We start from the raw sequence: 20,739 nt of genomic DNA, 5'->3' as shown, positions 1-20,739 counted from the left end.
TATATATATATATATATATATATATATATATATATATATATATATATTGGAGATGCAACTGCCTACATGTAATGTCAGGGAATAACTTTTGTAACTGCCACGTTAAAATAAAATATTAGGTATAACGTTTTCTTTTTTTAGTCTGTATCATACAATTTGATACATTTACAGTAGTTTTGTGATTAATACTGTGTGGCTCACATTTGTAACTGTTCCAAGAAGTCCGAAAAGTTGGTCTGGTTAAGAAAAATGGATTTTGTTTTTATTAATAACAAAAAAAAAGTGTTACAATAATTAGAGTAAGTGGTCTGTTTTCTAGTGAAGGGGACTTTGGTGGCAAAGACGTCAAAGTTGACTCCACCTTGTAGGGTGTTTACAATCTGTGGACTGTGAAAAGGTTTAAGGAATGTTACAGAAGAACAGATAACAAATTAACTACATCCAGCTAAAACCAAGTGGAACATTCCAAAACGTTTCTAGTTTTCTAATATCTAAATGTGCTTTGTGTGCACTTAAAATGAAACAATGAGAAACAAAGTGAAATCATCTCGAACGTTGTCATCATCCACACGCGCGAGAACGTCGTACGTCATGAGTTATCGCGATATTTTCAGTAGTCGCGTTTCGCACGTCGCCAGGGTGCGACGAAGCTTAATAATTGCTTTCGTTTGGTGAGTTAATTTGTTCATAAAAGAAAATATCGAACACTTCAAGGAATCCATCCGTAGTAAGTGTCATGACCACCAGCGTGTTCATGGACAATAAATGTTTTCACATACATTTGTTTTCTTCTAAGATGTGATGTGATGTTTTTGTTGTTCCCTGCTTGCTCGTGCGTCTGATGGCTATTTATCGTTTACATTAGTGAAATTATATATTAGTTTGTAATCAATAACGTCACTGGATTGCTTATTGTCTAAACACTGTTGTTGATGAAATGCATGTTAAACTCCCATTTTGAAGTCTGCTGAGTACTTGCATTGCATTAGATCATGTTGTATCTAATGTATTCGAAATGGTCCTAACTAGATCAAATGATATCTTAGTTTACAGGTCTGGCTGGGACATTTAAACATAATCCATCCAACCACCCCAACTCGCCATGGAGGGTATGTCAGTAAATGTGTCAAAGCTTGACCATAGATGCTTTTAATGGCTTGTTTAATGTTTGTGCATATTAAAGCCCATATTAAAGTACAGTTGGTATTCCATACTCCACATCAGGCTGTCAGATGTCCTGTTCATTTTACGCGTGCAAGAGGACCTACAATAGTTCAGAGGCACTGAATAGTCATCTGCAGGACCATCAAAAGAACACTGCCCAGTCTCTTCCTGGTAAAGCATTATTTCCTCACAAGATTTAAACAGTGCCTAGTATAACGTAGACTAGCACAGATTCATTAAATTTTACTTAATTTGTACAGTGATGATTTTAATCTTTATTTGTTGTTTCCCGAGTACATCTTGCTAAAATTTGTGTCTAATGCATTCTCCTTTTTTCTTTAGGGAAAACCTTTCTGTGCTCTTCAATAGGATGTGATGGTTCCTTCAGCAACATGCAGCAGCTCATGGAACATATGAGGCACCACCATAAGCCAAATTATTATTTCCTGTGAGTTTATTTTGCTCTGCATTTAGTCCACTTTCTTTCTTAAAGGAGGGTACATTGTTGTTACATGAAAGTATTGCATGCCATTTTGTTCATTATCAAATAATACAGAGAACTTTCTTTAGGACCTCTTTGGGACAATTTGTAATTTCACATAGTCCACATCCACACTAATATGTTTCTGACTGAAAATTCTGTTTTCTAATGTCATTATTTTCCATAGTATCTGGTACTTAAGTGGGTTTTTTTTCTAAAGTAGGGATGTGCCACAGTTGTTGACAAAACGTATTGGTGTGGACGTGGTCATAGAGATCTCCCTATCTGGAACCGTCTACCCCCTTTTTTGTGGTAGTTTTTCCCGTTTTCTCCACAATTTGGAATGTGCAATTCCCAATGCACTCTAGGTCCTCATGGTCACGTAATGTCTCACTTCAATCCATGTGGCAGAGGAAGAATCTCAGTTGCCTCTGCTTCTGAGACCATCAATCCATGCATCTTATCACGTTGGCTTGTTGAGCACATTAGTGTGGAGACCTTGCACGTGTGAAGGCTCAAACTATTCTCCGCATCCACTCACAACTCGCCACATGCCCCACCAAGAGCGAGAACCACAAGGAGGTTAACCCAACGTGACTCTCCCCACCCTAGCAACCGGGACAATTGGTTGCTTAGGAAGCCTGACTGGAGTCACTCAGCATGACCTGGATTCGAACTTTCAACTCCAGGTGTGGTAGTCAGCGTCTTTTCTTGCTGAGCTACTCAGCCCCCCCCCCCCATCTCCCCCTTTATTTAAGGAGCTGACTCAGACCACATATCTTTAAAAATCAGCTTAAAATTCAGTTCTGTTTTAGTAACCTATTAACAGTTTTCCCATGTCAATTTATTTTATTAGTAACATTTTGACACTCCAAAAATCACATATAGGCATCACTAAAGTAATCAATTTATTAAAAAGACATCAGAAGCCTTCAGAAGTGATATGATAGGTCTGGGTGAGTATCAGATCAATATTTAATGATCCAAGTTAGTTTTTTGGTAGAAATTCTTCTCCCTGCCCAGTAGGGGGTAATGTGTAGCACCAAAAACACAATAAGAAAAAAGTTAAAGTGGAGATTGAATGAGCACATTGAGCAGGTTGGAGTATTTATAGTAAAAGTCTTAAAAATGTATCTGTTTCTCACCCACACATATCATATCACTTCTGAAGACTTCTGAAGTCTTTTTAATAAATTGATTACTTTAGTGATGCCTATATGTGATTTTTGGAGTGTCAAAATGTTGGGACCCATTCATTTGCATTGTATCGACCAAAAGAGCTGAGAAAATCTTCTAAAATTCTTAATTTGAAGTTTAGCATATGAAAGTCATGCAGATCTAGTATGGCATGAAGGTGAGTAAATGATGAGATCATTTTAATTTTTTGGTGAAATATAGTTTAAGTGCAAAAACAACCTTCAATCTTTTTCTGTCTTTTAGGTGCGAAAGCTGCAAGGCCAAACTGCGTTCTTACCGTACACTTCTCAAACACCTGCAAACCTGTGCTAAGGTTGCCAAGAACAAGGCTGCAAAGATAGAGACTGGAATGGCACCTGATGCAGATCCCACTGGTGTTCCACTCATAACTAGTGACATGGAGCAATCTGGAACATTCTTGGACACAAATGGAGCAGAAGAGATGGAGTCTAAGACCTCTCTGTCCCCATATCCAACCACCGCAAACATACCAGTGACCCAGCAGTCTCCAGCAAACAATGTTTTCATGAACGCCACCTCTGTAGGCCCTGCAACTCTGCCCCTTGCCACTCTAGAACCTGCCTTAACCCCAAATCTTCCCTATCAGGCAGATTCGCCATACAGTCCATATCCACCCGCTCTGTCTCCTGTTAACTCAGCCTTCCTGCCAGATCCAGGCCTACAGCAGCAGCAACAGCAGCAGCGGTCTCCAAGGTCTGGTCCTCCAAGTCTGCCCTCTTCACCATCACTGCCATTATCTCCAGGGTCAAATGCAGTCTGGAGGAAGAACCAAGGTGAATAGATCTTATCTTATAGAGCTTTCCTCTGTAAGTGAGGAAAGCTGAGTTACAACAGGTGTCATTGATCTTAATGTTCCTTAAATGGATAGTTCACCCAAATATTGAAATTTTGCCTTGGTCTTTCTAGCCGGAAGAGCGAGACTGTAGAATTTAAATGCTTATATCTTCTGAAAATGAACATTTTCAACCTTTAGGAGAACACTAGCATATGCTAATAGATATGGAATAAAAGCAGCAAAAATTTCATTTTTATTTCACAAGGTCTTTAAATACATGTCTTATGAAGCGATATAATAGGTGTGGTTGAAAAGTAGATAAATATTTAAGTCCTTAATAAATCTCCACATTTGACCAGCCCCGACCAGAAGTAGGCGATACGATCGAAAAAATGTGAATCACCAAAAAACAAATTAAGACGATGTGAAATTGAAAGTGGCCATTCATAGTAAAAAAGGACTTCCTGTAAGTATTGATCTGTATCTTTACAACACATAGCATATCGCTCCAGAATACTTGGATTTAAACACTGGAGTCGAATGGATTACTTTTATGCTGCATTTATTTGCTTTTTGGAGCTGAAAATTTCTGTCGACCATTCATTGCATTGAATGGAACAACAGAGCTAAGATATTCTTCTTTGGTTATGCTCTGCAGAAGAAAGAACGCAACACATCTGGTATGGCATAAGGGTGACTAAATTAATTTTCAGTTTTGGGTGAACTATTCTTTCTAAATCACCCTAGATTGTAGAGCCTGTTCACGTATGTATTTCCCAGTTTGCTCAACTGATCTAACCTGCTCATCAACAGGTGTGAGTCCTTTTGAAAGTGAAATGTTAAGTTAATTTGGCCATGGCTGCTTTGAGTGAACTGTGTTTTGTCGTGTTGCACTGTCCTGCCAGACCCGCCCGGGCCCCTTTTGCACAGATGGAACTCTCCGAGCAGTCAGAGTTTAAGTAGAGATGAAGTCCAGGTGAGGCACAGAGAATCCACACACACATTTGCTTCAGGGAAAAATCAGACCTTCCCTCAAATTATGCTTTAGGTGCAAATCCCCCTTCCCTTCCCACCTCTAACCGGGCTCAGTGTCTTCCCTGAGTGTGTCATGCAGGTGTGCAAACTCAGTCACTCCCATTCAATCCTAAATGCATACATTCGGGTCCTGCACTAACAAATGTAACAACACATCAGAGAGTTTGTTTTTAGGGATAGGATTAGATTACTTTTCTCACCATCAGCAATTGCTAAATTTAGGTGGTCATTTCTGATAAGAGATGGTGCTGTATCCTCGATCATATGTGGATAGGTTGACAGTGCTTGCTTCTATCAGCACCTTTGTGCTCCTGTTCATCTGCCTAAACTGGGTCAGTTTTGATGATTAATTGCATATGCTCCTCTTTCTGTGAATGATACATTGCTCTTGGGTGTGTGAGAAGGTTTCAGCTCAAGTCAGTCATGAATTTATCTGCTACTTCCTGGTGAAGGGATCTGTTTCCGCGATATGTTGTTCTCTGCATTTATTTTTTTGTGTTCTCTCTGCCTAAATTAAATCTGTCAGGTCAGTCTTTCAACTTCCGTATCCTATGGGAACACACCAGAGGCCGATACAGTTGCCTTCAATGTGGCCACTCTACCCCAGACCGGGGGGAGATGACGGCACACATCAACCTGCACAAGAACTCGGGGTGCAATGTGAACAATGATACTGGTATAGCTACCTCACAATTTGATCACTTAATTATTATCCACAGAATTAATTAAAGCCCATTCAGTTTTTGTTATTTTGTGGAGTAGAGAAAGTTCTACATCAGCAGTTTAAAGAGTAAATACACATTAGCTATGGTGTATCACTGTCTTCATTTTCATGCTTCTCGGCATGCAGTGTTTGGTGATTGAATGTACATTTTATTCTGTATATTGTGTCTTTCTGCTCACTAAAACTAAATCTTCTGTGCATTTTTACAGATACAGAGGTTGGCACCAGTTCCTTAATGGCTAAGACTTCACTACACTCAGACAACTCAACGTATACACAGCTTTAATGTGAAATGAGATGCTAAACTTACTGATTGACAAAGGAAATTTGTTGTAGCTTTTGATTCAGAGAGAATGAACAGAGATATGTTCATTTCACTGGTCTCCTAGCATATCTGTGGTCTGGAACTGTCCAATAATCACTGTTCAAACAAAAGTAGGAAAAAAAAGTGCTGTCTTCACTATGTGTTTGTGGGTCAACTATTCACAAACCCAGACAATATGTTTTGCTTGTCTTTCAAAAAATAATGTGGAATTGCATTTTAATTAATATCAGTATTTATTCAGTCTTTGTTTTAATCTTTTTGGAGCAGGTTGTAGACATTTGTATTCCTAGATAGCAGACGTATATCTCAGAGCTGCCTGTTTAAGAGTGTTTCATCTGGAAAGGATTACATTATAAATCAACATTTGCTAAACATCTTAAAAAGATCAGATTTACAAACATTCTAAATCATAAATGTCTCAAAGACATCTTTGTCTTATTGACATCCGAGAGGAAACGTCTTATAGACATTATTGCAGATGAGCAAACAAAAAAAATACATCTTCCAGATGTAAACACACATCAAAAAGACTTCTGGGTAATTTATGTGTGCTATCAGGTCTCCCCCCTCCTAAATTGTATCAAAAAGAAAACTTGTGAATGTGTGAAATGGTGCCAAACTATTTGTATTAAGACCAATAGTTTCTGTAGTGTCTGCCCCCTTTAAATAAAACCTGTTTGTTAATTGTGATGTGCAAGTTTTCATTGTAATATCTTTAATCATTTTCTGTGGTGGGATTCCCTATACTACTATAGAGAAAAAGGCTGAAAGAAGACCTCTCCGTAAAATGTACAGTAATGGGTGAGAAACTGCAGTGATTTGCGTTGTATTTAAACTGATAAAAGATGTTGGAAAGAAACAAAGGTAGATATGAGCTATTCTGCTTTTATTTTAAAAACTTCGTGTCGCGGCCATTTGTTCAAACGCTTCAGTTTCTTCCTTCACACTCCTTCAGTGTATCAGCGAGGATGTCCGCTCAATCTACTTCAACGCTTCTGTAAATAAACGGAACAACCGAAACATAGGCAACAATGGAAAACATGGTAATAAGCCTTTAATGACACTGACAGTAGGCTAATAAAGGAAAATATGGATATTTTTGTATTACTATTAAAGCATGTATCTTTAATAGTCGCCAGGCCAACATTTCTATGATGACTGCCAAGGGTGCTAACTTAGCCAGCTATACCCTGCGTGTGTGCCAGCGATGCTTAAAGCAGGAAACCCGCGCAATTACATCAGTGTTTTATGTAAATATTAGGTGTGACGAAGTTGTGTTTACAGAAATCTGTATGGCCTTATCTAAATACCAGGCTTTGATATATAAGACAGATAGACTCTTGAGTTCCAGCACATACATGGTGTCCAGCTAACTAGTGTCTCAAAACCTAGAGTGCTGCCTACCTAGGAAGTAGAGTGAGCACGTTTGCCTGCGCCCACCATGGCCCCAAACATGCCGTCTATGTAGATTGCTATTTAGCCTTTGAAGCTGCCAACTATCTTAAATATTCTTCCATTTCATTGGAGGGTGAAAGTGTGATGTTGGGTTGTATAATTCAATAGCCAAGCTTAGATTCCAAACATTGAGTGAGAGGATGCAAGTGCCCTCGTTAAGGGTGTTAAATCATCTGTGTTACCCAGGAAGTGAATCAATACATTATTAAAGAAAGTTTAACAAGGGAGTAAGGGTGTTCTCAAGCAAAATAATGCTTTATGGCTTTAAAGTTTGATAATAGCACAGCCTGATGTAGCTACACACTTTCCAGTAATTTTTTTGACATAGTGTTACAGGTTTTGATGCACTTCTTATTTTAGTTTTGTATTATTCATGCACTGTGGAAAATGCTTTAGGCTCTTGTTTGCACATAGAACACAACCTCAATCATCGTTGGCAGGGAGTATATTGACCATGGACCTAACACATACAAGTCTATCAGTAGTTTTGTGTCCATAGCAAAACAGCTGTAAACAATAAACCATCGCACACATTACAGAAACATAACATGTCAAAGAAAACGAAGCGAGTTTGATTTCTTGCAGAAATAAATGGTAAAACTGACAAGAAGTTGGCCATGGTCTCCTCAAGAGCTCCTTTTTAGTCCTGTGTTTTGTTACACCCGTTGTATGCACGTCACTCACTGATTAAATATTGCGATCACTGAGACAAACCAGCAGTTTTTCCATTTCACTGAATAGAGGTCACAGTTTATGACTGATCAAATCTGATGTTGTAGTCGTATCTTATCCACAACTGACAGACTAATGGATGACTGTTGTTGCAGTGCACTGTGCAGGTGAAACTGGAGCTAGGGCACAGAGCCCAGTTAAGGAAGAAGGTCACCACCGAGGGCTTCACACACGACTGGATGGTGTTTGTTCGAGGCCCAGAGACATGTGACATCCAGCACTTTGTGGAGAGAGTTGTCTTCCGCCTTCACGACAGCTTCCCAAAACCTAAAAGAGGCAGGTTATATTTTGGGTGAACCTTGTAACAATGTAACCTTGTACTTGCTGTCATATAGGTTTAAGTCCCTTCTGATCTGAATTAAAGGATAGCGTTTAGATAGGACTTTGTATCACTGAAAACACCTTAAGGGGATTCGCACCTATCTTATTCTGCTGTGAAGGATATTCCCAGTATTGTATTTTATCTATCCAAATGATTAACATTTTAATGCCCTAAGCCCAAACTAATATAGTTTCTGTAGTTACAGCATGTTAAGGTCTGAAGACCTTAAAATACCAGTAATTGTACAGGAATTATGCCACTAGAAAGAAATTATTAAAAGGGGATGGTAAAGCTGTAGGTCCGTTATTTCTCCAGTGTTAAAGGGATAGTTCTAAAAAAAAAAAAAGGAAATTCTTTCATAATTTTCTCACCCTCATGCGATTCTAGATGTGTATGACTTTCTTCTTTCTTCTCTGTAGGTTCATACAATGCAAGTGAATGGTGACCAGAACTTTGAAGCTCCAAAAAGCATATAAAGGCAGCATAAAAGTGAGCCATAAGACTCCAGTGGTTTAATCCATGTCTTCTGAAGCGATCCAATCTGTTTTTGGTGAGAACAGACCAAAATGTAGTTCCTTTTTCACTATAAATCTTGATATCAGTAGTCAGGGCTCCCCCAGATCCTTAAAAACTCTTAAAAAGTCTTAAATGATACAACAAAAGTCTTAATTTTTATTTAAAGAGGTCTTAATATTGGGGCGGAAATACCGGTATTGTCATATGACCTAATGTGATTATCAAACTTCAAAAGAATATGATTCAATTAAATAAATTAATGCGCTGTGTCCTTCAAAGTGAAAATGTGGCACTGTTGTATTTTCTCCAAGCACACAGGGGCTTGTGAGTATATGCAGGAAGGAAATACTAAAACCATGTAATATAGGCTACTATTGGCAGACTCTTAATTTGTATTTATTTATATAATGGTACTTAAACCAATTTTAATGTGATATATATGTGGGAATCCTGTTTTGAGTATTTTAAGCTTGCTATCCTACCCTGTTGTACTGATAAGCAATGTTAAGGCCATGTTGAATGTGTGCCTCTGCCTGTTTAAGTAAGATACATGATGTATTTTGAGATTGTGTGGGTTTGTTTTGGTATGGGCATACAGTATTATTTGTATTTGTTCAGGTCTTAAAAAGTCTTAAATTGGAATAAAAACTCTACAGCAACCCTGGTTTTTTTGGAGATCATGATTTCATGCTCAGTTACAATTCCTAGTGCCATCTAGCGCTCTGTGCATTCATCAAGCACTAGGAAGTGTAATCAAGCTTGAAATCATGATTGTGCTTAAATATTGTGCAATGGCAAGATGTACAGTGAAAAAGGAGATACATTTTGGTCTGTTCCCACTCAAAACCAATTGGATCGCTTTTGAAGACATGGATTTAACAGCTGGAGTCGGATGGATTACTTTTATTCTGCTTTTATGTGCTTTTTTTAGCATCACATTTTGGTCACCATTCTTTTGCATTTTTGGTTGAACTTTTTCTTGATGTGGGGTGGCATGGCTCAGTGGGTAGCACTGTTTCCTCCCAGCAAGAAGGTCCTGGGTTCAAGTCTTGGCTCAACTCTACCAGGAGTTTGAATTCTCAAGTCCTGTGTGGAGTTTGAATTCTCCCCTTGGTCATGTGGGTTTCCTCTGGGTGCTGTAGTTTGCCCCCACAGACCAAAAAGACATTCAGGTTAAATTGCCCTGTGTGAATGTGTTGCTGTCCAGGGTATTTCCCTGCCCTTTGGCCCAAGACAGCTGGTATATGCCCCAGCACTACTCGTGACCCTGCATAGCACATGTGGCTATAGAAGATGGATGGATATTTCTTGACACTGAACTTTCTCCAATCCTAATTTAATATGCAGGCAACTATAGAAAGCCATTTGTAGGTTGATTTTCCTGAAAAGTGTAAAGACTGTGGCTCTTTAAAAACATTGCTCTGTTTGTTTGAATGGTCCGACATGGCTCTAACACTGATATAGTGACAATGAAGGATGGGGGTCGTATTGTTTAGGAAATTCTGGGGTAGAAATACCAGTGATTAAATAGTAATTATACCAGTAATAATTGTAGCCTGTGTGAAACCGGTATGTAGCTTATCCATGTAGATAATATATTTTAGTTTAACGCCACTGTTTCAGTGTAGACTTAATATGCTGTGCTATACTTTTTGCCTCGTGTCTGTCTGCACATGTAGTCCATGAAATGCTTTTTTCCTCCATTGCAGTTTGTAAAGAGCCTCCATATAAAGTTGAAGAGTCAGGCTATGCTGGCTTCCTCATGCCCATAGAGGTTTACTTCAAAAACAAGGTAAGAACATCTCTAAGCTACATATCCACACCAGTATCTGCATTTGTATGTCTTTGACAAAATACATGAAAAGAATGGCCAGAATGCTCCGCTTTTGCATGATTTTGTTAGACGTGTGTGAGGAAAATGCCCTAGCAGTGATAATTTAGGCAGGAGTTTGTAAACTGTAGCTAGTATCGGAAAAATTTTGCGATGAAGAGTTAAGCAATTCGGTATAGGTTAAAGGTCATGTTAAAAATAGGAGTGTGTGCATGAGGTGGCTAACAGATTTTACCGACACACAAACAGAATTTATATGCAGCTGTTGCACTACAGGGACCTTAGTAGGGGCAATAGTGGTAAGAGTATATTAATTTACAGTATATTGCACTTTAAGACTTTGTTGTATGTCTAATCATTTTCATTTTGTGTTTTTACTTACCTAGAATGCTTATTTGAATATTTGTGGTGTTGCCATTTTCTATCTTCTTTTCTCAAACTTAATTTACCAAAGACTGTACTGTGACCTTACTATACGGTAAATGATTCACACACTGCTCATGTTTTTATAGATGTGGTGTGGGTTTTGATTTGGCCGTTCATACTTTTGTCACCAGAATAGATTTTTGAGGAATGTTTTACAAAGGGTTCCCACAGTCATAGAAAACCTGGAAATATCAGTAAATTTTAAAATCAGTATTTCAAAGTCTTAAAATTGAAAGTCATAGAAATGGCTAGTGAATATATATATATATATATATATATATATATATATTATGTTTTATATTATATTTTTGTCAGTTAAATATCCCATTGCTCTTTGTGAGTGCCATTTCTATAATATGATTTAAAAAAAAATATTATCCAGTAATTATAAACAACTGAGTATTCATGGAAAAATGTGTTACTCCAAAGGTGTGGGAACCCTGTTTACCTCGATTTTACATCTAAAATGCCTGAACATGCTTATCTGTTCTATCACAGGAGGAACCTAAAAAGGTGTGTTTTAATTATGACCTTTTCTTGAACCTGGAAGGCAACCCACCAGTCAATCATCTGCGGTGCGAGAAGCTCACGTTTAACAACCCCACACATGAGTTTCGACGTAAACTGGTCAAGGCTGGTGGGGTGAGTGTGACTGTTTGTCTTTGCTTTGCGTGTATGGCTGTAATCAGCTCTTTCAAACATACAGTCTCTCACCCACCCACCCACTCACTATCTCTCTTTCTTTTCTTTCTGTTGGGGTGTTATTCTCTTCTCAGGTTATAGTTGTTCCTGAGGGAGCAGAGATAATGCCAAAGCCCAGTCCAGATTATCCAATGCTGCCAACTATTCCACTATCCGCCTTCTCTGACCCCAAGAAGATCAAGTCCTCCCATGCAGTAAAGGTTAGTAAATACTTTTATTTATTTTTTATACAAAAGTTCTTCCACTGTGGTGGCAACACAATCACCTCACCATTTTCAACTGACGTTTTTTTTTTTTTTTCATATTTATTTCAAAAGATATGTGATCGTTCACAAAAAACGAAAAGATGTCAGACAGTGTTAGCCGCATTCACTTTCATTTTATGGAGATAAAAAAATTAATGTTGACCAAGACTAACATTCTGCCTAACAACTCCTGTTGTGTTTAGAAATAAAGAAAGTCATACAGGTTTGGAACAACATAAGGATTTGTAAATTATGACAGCTTATTTTTTAGGTGAAATATCCCTTTAAGTTCTTAAAAATCATTAAAAAAAATTATTAGTGTAACGCAGTTCAATGGAAAGGAGAAGGTGAGAACCGGCTTTAAGATATAAATAATATTTTAATGAGTAACTCAAACAAAAGGCAAACACACACACATGACGGACATGTCCTTAAACAAACTCTCTCTCCCGCACCATCCTCCGCAGTCAGACTTTATCCCTCTCGGAGGCTTGATTAGCCCTCTGCCCTCCGCCCTGCCACAATTAGCTATTGGCATCTTTACACAGCTGATTTAAGCCTGCTCTGTGCTTGCTCAAAATTCTGTGTAAAGATGCATTGCCACATTAAAGCCAGACTAAATTATGCCTGCTCTGTCCCACCTCGGCCTGTAGTATCAAAGGCAGTTCTGATGCTGCTTTGGCTATGTGTAAATCAAATATAGCCAATCAGTGCAGCCTTAAATTTTGTTGTTGTCATGATAGAGCATATATTTCACATTTAAAAGTATAACTACATATTTTCAATAATTTTTCTCTTTTCATAATTTTATATTTAATACATTAATCTCATAACTTAATTTATGCATTTGTAACTGCTGTGTAAATGCATTTATGCCTATTGTTTAGCAGCATTAAACAGTCTGTGTAAATACAGCTAAATGCCACTTCAGATGCGACTTCTGCAACACCTTACTGAAAGGCTTGATACTGCGACGTTCTTCAATTGAAAATACAGAATATAAGCAAAACTGCTATGTTTATGTTTGCCCAGATTGTTTATGAGCTGTAAATGGGTTGTGTATTTTAGCATCTGTGTCATCCTTTGAATTATGTAAGACTGAATGAAGACTCTACAGATGTCTCTTTGGTATGCAGCTAAACAGATCTGGAGACATGCCTGTGGCTTCATTGTGTCATTTAAATATTCAAGATGGATGAAGGCAATTAAATATCTTATTCTTTTAAATGAATCACTCCTTTTCAAATTTATTCAACATGAAGCAGGTTTCCCATGGTCATGATAAGTCTGGAATAGCATTTTCATTTTAAAATTGGGAATTAATTTCATGGAAATTAAAGTCATGACATTTTCTATTGTGAATACATTTAAGTAGATATGCTCTGTAATTTATGCTTATTATTTCAGTCTGTCTGTAACCACCTGTGGGACCCAAAACTAGCTAATAAGCATTTCCTATGTGGTACAAAAATGTGTCTTCTTCAGAGGCTCTGGGTGTTTTTTTGTTTGATTCTTTTTTGACACATTTGTATAATTGAATTCCAAGGATTGGTGCATGACATATTGAAATCTGCCCTGCAATCTCTTTAAAATGATTTAATAAATCCTTATTCAGAAATTACAAATGAATGGAAATTCATTGATATACAGTATAAAGGTGTGGAAACCAGATGAAACCTTTTCAGATGTATTGCAGTGGTGTGAGATATAAATAAAATAAAACAAAATCACATTAACATATACTGTTATTAAAAAGATGACTTTTCAAGGATGTTTTTGTATTAAATGGATGATTTATTGCTTTGATTGTTTTTTTTAGGGGGTAGGGGGCTAGAAATGTAGCCTAAAGCAGGGGTTTTTAACCTGGTGTCTTTGGGTTTATACATTACTCAAGCACAAGAAAGATACACTGTCAACTTAATAAAAAGTAATTATTTTCCATATAATATTTTAACAATTTTATTTTGGCTTAAGTGCAATATAAAAGCCAATTATTTAATTTTGCAAACAAAAACTCTTCACCATATCACGTTTACTAGTTTTAGCACACAGGGGGTCCCTTGCAAGAGCATCATCAAATTTAGATGTTCTTGGCACCAAAAACTTTAGAATTACAGAAACAAAGAAAGATCTTGAATGTTTTGTTGATAGAGGACTGTGCATTGTCAAAAATCATTCTTTTAAAAATCTACCAATATTTGTTTGTAGGAAGCCAGTAAAGATGGAGGAAGTGGAAACAGCAAAGTGCTCAAAGCCCATAAGGCAACCAAAGAGCATCGAGAGCGCACACGAAAGGACTCTGAGAGCAAGGCTACATCCAAAGAGAGCGACCGTGAGGGCAGCAAGTCCAACCGAGACCAAACTCAATCCTCTGTTTCAAAGAAAGCCCCAGAGGGCAGAGGAAAAGATGAGGGGAAAACTGTGCCCAAAGCAGCCTTCAAAGAGCCTAAACTAACAGTAAGAGAGTCCAAGATGGATGGGATGTCTCCAAAAGTTGGAGGAGCAGTAACGGGCGGAGGGAGTCAGATGGACACTAGAACCCCAAGCAAGCGGCCCGCATCCACCACCGACTCTCCGAAGCTAAGCACCAAGAAACAGAAGAGGGTGGGCTCAGAGGGTATGAAGGCGCCTGCCAGTGGGGTCTACAACAGTAATTCCCCCCGTATCACCTCAACAACACCCTCTAATTACCCAGAGAAAAAAACTTCTAAAGATAAAGGCCACTGGCCCAAGATGAAACCAGAGGCGCAAGAAGTGAAAAGGCAGCCAGACTCTGATGAGTCCAACTCTGAGGATGAAGCCTCTTCAAAATCTGAGGTATATGTAGACTGTAGTTCCATCAGCAAAGCATGGCTTTAATTTACAGTATTTGAGTGAATCTCACAAAACAGTGTAAACAGTAAAACTTCCAGGTACATTATGGTAATGACAATTTAATGGGAATATGTGCTTAAATATCTTGAAAATAATGCAAAAAGGCTTCATTGTCTTAATGCAAAATATTTCTTTTGGGATGAAATGTGACCTGGACTTGTTTTCATGAAATTACATAAATGTTTGTGGAATAATGCTGATTCACGCGCTATCAAAATTACTGTAGTTTCATCCATATACATTTATGTAAACAGTGTCAGTAATCATTTGGTGCATATTTGAAATTTTTTACTTAGAGAAATTTGCATGTATTTGATCAAAATACCATTTATTCAAATTACATGTATTACGGTGTCAAAATAAGAGTTCCCCAAGAAATTTAAAGCTCAAGGATGCTGTTTGTTTTTGAGTAATCAATATTTATATCTATATATCTATTTTTGAAGCAGTCGGCTCCATCCAGTCCATCTAGTTCCAGCTCCAGTTCCAGCTCTGACTCTGACTTTGAGCCCTCCCAGAAACAAGGCCAAGGTATTTGAGGAGTTTAAACATAAACTGAATTTTATGCTCAATAGTTTCTTGCATCAATCAATTTGGGGATTACTGTGATAACTGTATCCAGGGACGCTCCGTACTATGGTAGAGGATATGCACTCTGAAGGATCTGATGATGACAGCAGCTCAGAGGTTGAGATGCCCATGAAGACAACTCCAACCAATCAGGACTTTCGGTCTGTGCCATACACTTATAACTCAGTCCAATTTGATTTTGTTTGGGTGATGAAAATGTTTACTAAAATTCTTATTAGATTATATAAAAAAGGACAAATCTTTTGAGAATCGACACTATGTTGTTCAAGAGGTGATCTTTAGATGTTTGGTGATTTCATTGAAATGTTTACAGATTTGTTTGTCCTGTGTACATCATATGGCATCCTCAACTCTGTCTTCCTGGTTGCCTCATTTGATTTTACAAAGGAGAACATTTGCAATGAAACTCAAATGTTAGTGCAGACTGCAGACAAAAAATATTTTATCCATACTGTTTGTAAGTAATACTGTGCACATTAATACACAACATTATAGGGGTAGTTCACCCCCAAATACAAATTCTGTCATCATTCACCCTTGTGTTGTTCGAAACACATATGCCTTTTTTTTCTTCCATGAAACACAAAAGGGTAAATGTTAGGGACTGACAGTCACCTTTGACTTTCATTGCATCTCTTTTCATTCATTGTAAGTAAATGGTGACTAAGGCTGTCAGCCCCTGACATTCTGCTTAACATCTCTTTTTGTGTTCCACTGAAGAAAGAAAGCCATATGGGTTTGGAAAAACATGAGGGTGAGTAAATTAAAACAGAATTTTCATTTTTGGGTAGAATACATTTAATGTTACTCTTTTAATTTTCAAAACTCTTAAATTTTTTTTAGCATCACCACAGTTATTTAGAATCTTACATTTGACTTTTTTTCTGTTTTCAGATTAAGCATGGATAGTGAGAGTGATGGAAATGAGGAGTCTCGTCCTCCCAGCCAAGAAGCCCCTTCACCTCCACCCAAACTCAGCTCAGCAAACCTCAAGGTAAGTGACATGTGACTACAATGTCAAAATGTCAAACTGTTCAATTGAAACCTAGGCACCATGTCAGGGCTCTTCATCTACTTTCTTGTGTTGGCCAGATTATCCAGATGAAAACTTGCCGGGGGCCAATTTGTTTTTCAGTGTTCATCTTAGCTAGCACTTTCATCGCAAGTAATATGTTACTTAAAAAAACACCCTTAATACTGTGCATTTATTCATATGAATATAGTCATAGGGTATACTGTATATTGAATTATATTTGTCTGGCCATAAATTCCTTCATAAAATCTGGCTGAAAAACAAATATGGTCTGCTAAAAGCCCTCTCACTATAGCAACCCACAAATGAAAATAATGTACACTGTATATAACATCATGTTTACTTTAGAATGCATTTAAATTCAATACATTTAATTTATTAAATTAAATAAATAAATGATTAAAAAAAAATAGATATTCTTCAATTTCCTCTATAAAGTATCATATTATTCAGTGAGGAAAAAAAATGTCTTTATATTGTGAATTTGCACAGAATAGCCAGTGCAGGAGCCAGATATTTGTGCAGATAATCACTGGCAAAAGAAGTACAAGCTGTGTTGATTCTGTTGGTGATTGAGATGGCTGACTCACAGCTGTATAAAACCAAATATAATAAGGATATTTGCAGGTTCAGTTTCACGTTATCACTTTTTTTATGAGTCCTACAGACCCTGAACAGATGACGCACGCCAGTATGACACGTCAAGAATATTGAATAAAAGCAATCTTTTCAGTGCATTTTTTTAAATGTTCAGTTTTCATCATCGATTTCTCTTTTGTTGACTAAGATGACAACATTTCTGTCACAACCGCAGTGCTAATTTGTTTTCATATGTAGATTTGACCGCACTCCACACATCTAAGCAATTTATATAAATATGCAATCAAATGCTCACCTAAACGGTGCATTCCATGTTTAGCAAAGCAGTGTAACTAAACTATTGCCAGAAAAGCTTAAACATGCACTCCGGTCTGGACAACTGATAACGGCTGAATGCTGTTGCATGCACCATTGAGCCTTGTTAAACTTACCGCTGAATGCTGAGGCTCAAATCTACGAATACTGAGTTTTGCATAGAAAGTGCTCTGGTATATCAGATGGTGAGGCAATTTTATCAATAATCAGTTGGAGGGCCAGACAAAGATTGTTGGAGTACCGGATTTGGCCCGCCGGCCACCAGTTGACTAGCCCTGTACTATGTTTATTTTATTATACATCTTAAAGATCAGATTGTATCATTTGTCAGATGTTAGGGAAAAAGAGCCCAGACTCTTGCACCCGTGAGAAGATGCTGAAGAGGGGATACGACAAGGTAGGAAGGGTAAATAACTGAATCATTCTCATTAGTAGCAAACAAATTGATTTTATTGTACATCAAGCTGCAATAGAGGTTCTTAATGAATGATCTCATTCCAGGCTTATACAGAGGAGCTTGTTGACCTTCACCGCAGGCTGATGGCTCTGAGAGAGAGAAATATTTTACAGCAGGTATATACAAGAAAATATGTTTTCTGTGTTCATGTGTGGCTCATGACACCTAAGTTGTGACTGCTGTTGGTCACTCACTTTTTGATTGACATATACAGTTGTGTTTGTATGTCTTTTAGATCGTAAACCTTATAGAAAAGACTGGCCATTTCAATATCACCAATACAACCTTTGACTTTGACCTGTTTTCCTTGGATGAGTCAACAGTACGTAAACTTCAGAGCTACCTGGAAGCCACGTCTACGTGACACAAGGATAGGTCTTCGTCAGTCAGTGAGAGAAAGGCTTCCAAACTTACTGGGGGAAGAGGGAAATATATTGAAAGCAACATATAAATGCACAGGAAACAATACAAATAAAAACTTTATACTGTACTGAAAAAAGCAAACAAAAGGACCAGGGACATAAAGGGGCGGTATTCAGGGTTTATTGAATATAAAAACAGCACTGCTTATTGCACTAAACTTAAAGAAACAGACTGTTGGCACAATACTGTCCAAAATGAGAAAGATCTCGCCATTGGCACCATGGATGGGATACCTTATTACACGTAGGTACATTTGAAGACTGGTTTTGCACCGAAGCTATAACACCAGTGTAATGGATCCCTTGCTCGTGCCTGGAAGGGCCTTCTTATGCAATGTCTGAAGGACTGTCCCTTCACTAACCTGTTACTCCTCTGCTCCATGTATGTAAACCACTCAGCACAGTGTGGTTCAGTGGAAGAAGCCCAACAAGATCAAACGTCATTGGTATACTGTTTATATCCACATAGCCTTGTAGCCCCATGTGTTGGAATAAGTACATACTCTCAAGCTTTTGGTGATAGATGCTCCCACAGATCAGCTAATGGGGAAAAACTATATGCCTTTGTAGTGCCTTTTTTTAAATATCATGTTAATTATAGGGATGTCCCGATACCGATACAGGTATCGGAATAGGGACCGATTCCGCACTTGTGTACTTGTACTCATGTTCAAATAAATGCTCTGATACCAGAAACCGATACCGCCTGACGTATGAATGTCATTACATAAACATTCAGCACAAATTATAATCATGCTATGTCCTAGTGAGATTACTTAATCGCAATAGCTGCGATTTAATGATCTAAATATATCGTTTTCATGTGGTGCGTGCTTCAAATGTGAATGCTTGTGAATGTGCCGAGCCGTTGTTGTGCAAACATAAATACACAAAGTGCTTATCACTTCTAGAGCTCCTTAGCTCAGACATAGAAAATGGCATCATGAGCATTGCGCACACTGTTTGTAACAGATGACAGCAAGCAGAGGGCTAATTCACTTTGTAGCATGAGGCACATACAGACTACATATTTATTCAATTAAATAGCTGCCTTTCGCAGATTAATAATCACTTTGAGTCACCTAGTGACCAGCTTTTCTGATTTGAGAAGCTACCATCATAACAACACAAAAATACTTCAAAATAAAAGCTCAATTTAAAGGGGAAAAATATGACAGAAATAGATCACTACTGTATATTTATGTATTATTCACTGTAATACTACTACTCCTCCTCCTCCTACTACTACTACTACTAATAATAATAATAATAAATCAAAAGTAATTGTATTATATTTAATCTGTGATGCAGCACTTCATTTCACAAAAATAAATCCAATGTTGTATTTTGGATTGTGCTGTGAGGTTCTGTAGTAAAGCACTTAATTTAATAAAAATAATACAATATTATGTTGAAAATGAATTGTTATACTTTCATTTGATTACATTTTTAATTGATGAATTTATTTAAACACCATTTTGATGATAAAATTGAAATAAACTGTTGATATGAAATTCAGAAAAAAATGGTATCGGGACATCCCTAGTTAATCATAATTGTTAGTGAGTCTCTCGACTTAGAAATGCCTGAAATTGACATTCGAAGCCCTTTTCAACACCTGTCCAGAGAGAACAGATTACGAGAGATCCGTTTTGCATGTTTGATTTTAGAAAGGTCTTAATTCCCATTTGTTTCTTGATGGTCAGCAACAATTTGTTAAGCATTTAAGGTTCTAGTTTATTTAAGTAACTGCACTTTTTTTCTGGTCACTTCAGTGCTTCGTAATTATCTGATAACTATATTTATGATTATTTTCTCTCTCTTTTTTTACTTGCAAAAATTTACAGATTTTTGTCAATTTTTTAAATGCATCTATTGAAGTCATATTGATGATTCAGTCACTTGAGAGAATATGCACACATAATGAAGGGGGAAGTTTTTGTCTGTTTTCCAATGGTGCAATTGGGGGTAATTATTCTCTGTCAACCTGAAGTATTATATACAAGAGAAAAATGTATTTGTGTCAGATACATATTGTCTGATGGAATTGCTTTTAAAAAAGCATAACTGCTTGACATGTTATTCTTTATTGTCAGTTGCCAGTTTACCTTTTGATTCTAAGTAATGTATGGTTATAAATTAAACAATGTTTTCAGCTAAACATTTGTGGCAGGTAAATGTTATATCATGGGTAAATTGCATTGAACAGGATTTGTGTATCATAAACCCATATAATTAATAAGTCATTTCAAAAATCAGACATTGATGAGCATATAGCTGGCATAGCTGATAATTGACTATTGCAAATACTGAATATCATGCAGCGTGAAGCTCTTGAAATACACACTTCAAGTCTCTTTGCTGTCCTTGACTCTACCATTAGAAGTAGCATATCAATATTGAATGTTAAAAACAGAATGGCTAAATTTACAGTATTTATGTAATTAACATTTTACATTATAGACCATACAGTGTAGGTTTGTATACTAAGAAATT

At 37.3% G+C, this 20,739-nt stretch overlaps 2 protein-coding genes across 7 annotated transcripts; both read left to right on the top strand.

Moving 5' to 3' along the window:
* The first annotated feature begins 621 nt into the window (after window positions 1–621).
* LOC127644502 (zinc finger protein 414-like) lies at window positions 622–6,406 on the top strand. 3 transcript variants are annotated; one of them, XR_007970670.1, is made up of 8 exons: window positions 622–671; window positions 1,047–1,109; window positions 1,225–1,335; window positions 1,507–1,612; window positions 3,086–3,636; window positions 4,544–4,614; window positions 5,200–5,349; window positions 5,607–6,406. XR_007970670.1 is itself a non-coding variant. In XM_052127685.1 (7 exons), the coding sequence occupies exons 2-7, from the start codon at window positions 1,103–1,105 to the stop codon at window positions 5,681–5,683; spliced, it is 1,002 nt and encodes a 333-aa protein (XP_051983645.1). In that variant the 5' UTR covers window positions 622–671; window positions 1,047–1,102; the 3' UTR covers window positions 5,684–6,406. The 3 variants fall into 3 exon arrangements, 2 of the variants coding, with proteins under 2 accessions (XP_051983645.1, XP_051983646.1); XM_052127685.1 differs by lacking the exon at window positions 4,544–4,614; XM_052127686.1 differs by lacking the exon at window positions 4,544–4,614 and having other exon boundaries at window positions 624–727.
* A 265-nt stretch (window positions 6,407–6,671) lies between these two features.
* Window positions 6,672–20,197, top strand: LOC127645052 (protein ENL-like). Of its 4 annotated transcripts, none has more exons than XM_052128572.1 (12): window positions 6,672–6,765; window positions 8,005–8,185; window positions 10,457–10,539; window positions 11,503–11,646; window positions 11,781–11,906; window positions 14,160–14,768; window positions 15,275–15,356; window positions 15,448–15,556; window positions 16,311–16,410; window positions 17,696–17,761; window positions 17,866–17,937; window positions 18,057–20,197. In XM_052128572.1, exons 1-12 carry the CDS (start codon window positions 6,754–6,756, stop codon window positions 18,183–18,185), a joined length of 1,713 nt encoding a protein of 570 aa, XP_051984532.1. In that variant the 5' UTR covers window positions 6,672–6,753; the 3' UTR covers window positions 18,186–20,197. The 4 variants fall into 4 exon arrangements, with proteins under 4 accessions (XP_051984532.1, XP_051984530.1, XP_051984531.1 ...); XM_052128570.1 differs by having other exon boundaries at window positions 17,696–17,770; XM_052128571.1 differs by having other exon boundaries at window positions 15,272–15,356.
* The last annotated feature ends 542 nt before the right edge of the window (window positions 20,198–20,739 follow it).

The sequence above is a fragment of the Xyrauchen texanus genome, chromosome 6, assembly GCF_025860055.1.
Source record: "Xyrauchen texanus isolate HMW12.3.18 chromosome 6, RBS_HiC_50CHRs, whole genome shotgun sequence".
Taxonomy (NCBI): Eukaryota; Metazoa; Chordata; class Actinopteri; order Cypriniformes; family Catostomidae; genus Xyrauchen; species Xyrauchen texanus.
This window is presented reverse-complemented; position numbering and strand designations above follow the sequence as displayed.

Excerpts from the sequence above, each read along its gene's own strand:
- LOC127644502 (XM_052127685.1), top strand. Across the intron at positions 3,637-5,199 it reads AGTCTGGAGGAAGAACCAAG|GTCAGTCTTTCAACTTCCGT; the intron begins GTGAATAGATCT and ends TAAATCTGTCAG. Across the intron at positions 5,350-5,606 it reads CAATGTGAACAATGATACTG|ATACAGAGGTTGGCACCAGT; the intron begins GTATAGCTACCT and ends GCATTTTTACAG.
- LOC127645052 (XM_052128569.1), top strand. Across the intron at positions 10,540-11,502 it reads AGGTTTACTTCAAAAACAAG|GAGGAACCTAAAAAGGTGTG; the intron begins GTAAGAACATCT and ends GTTCTATCACAG. Across the intron at positions 11,647-11,780 it reads AACTGGTCAAGGCTGGTGGG|GTTATAGTTGTTCCTGAGGG; the intron begins GTGAGTGTGACT and ends TTCTCTTCTCAG.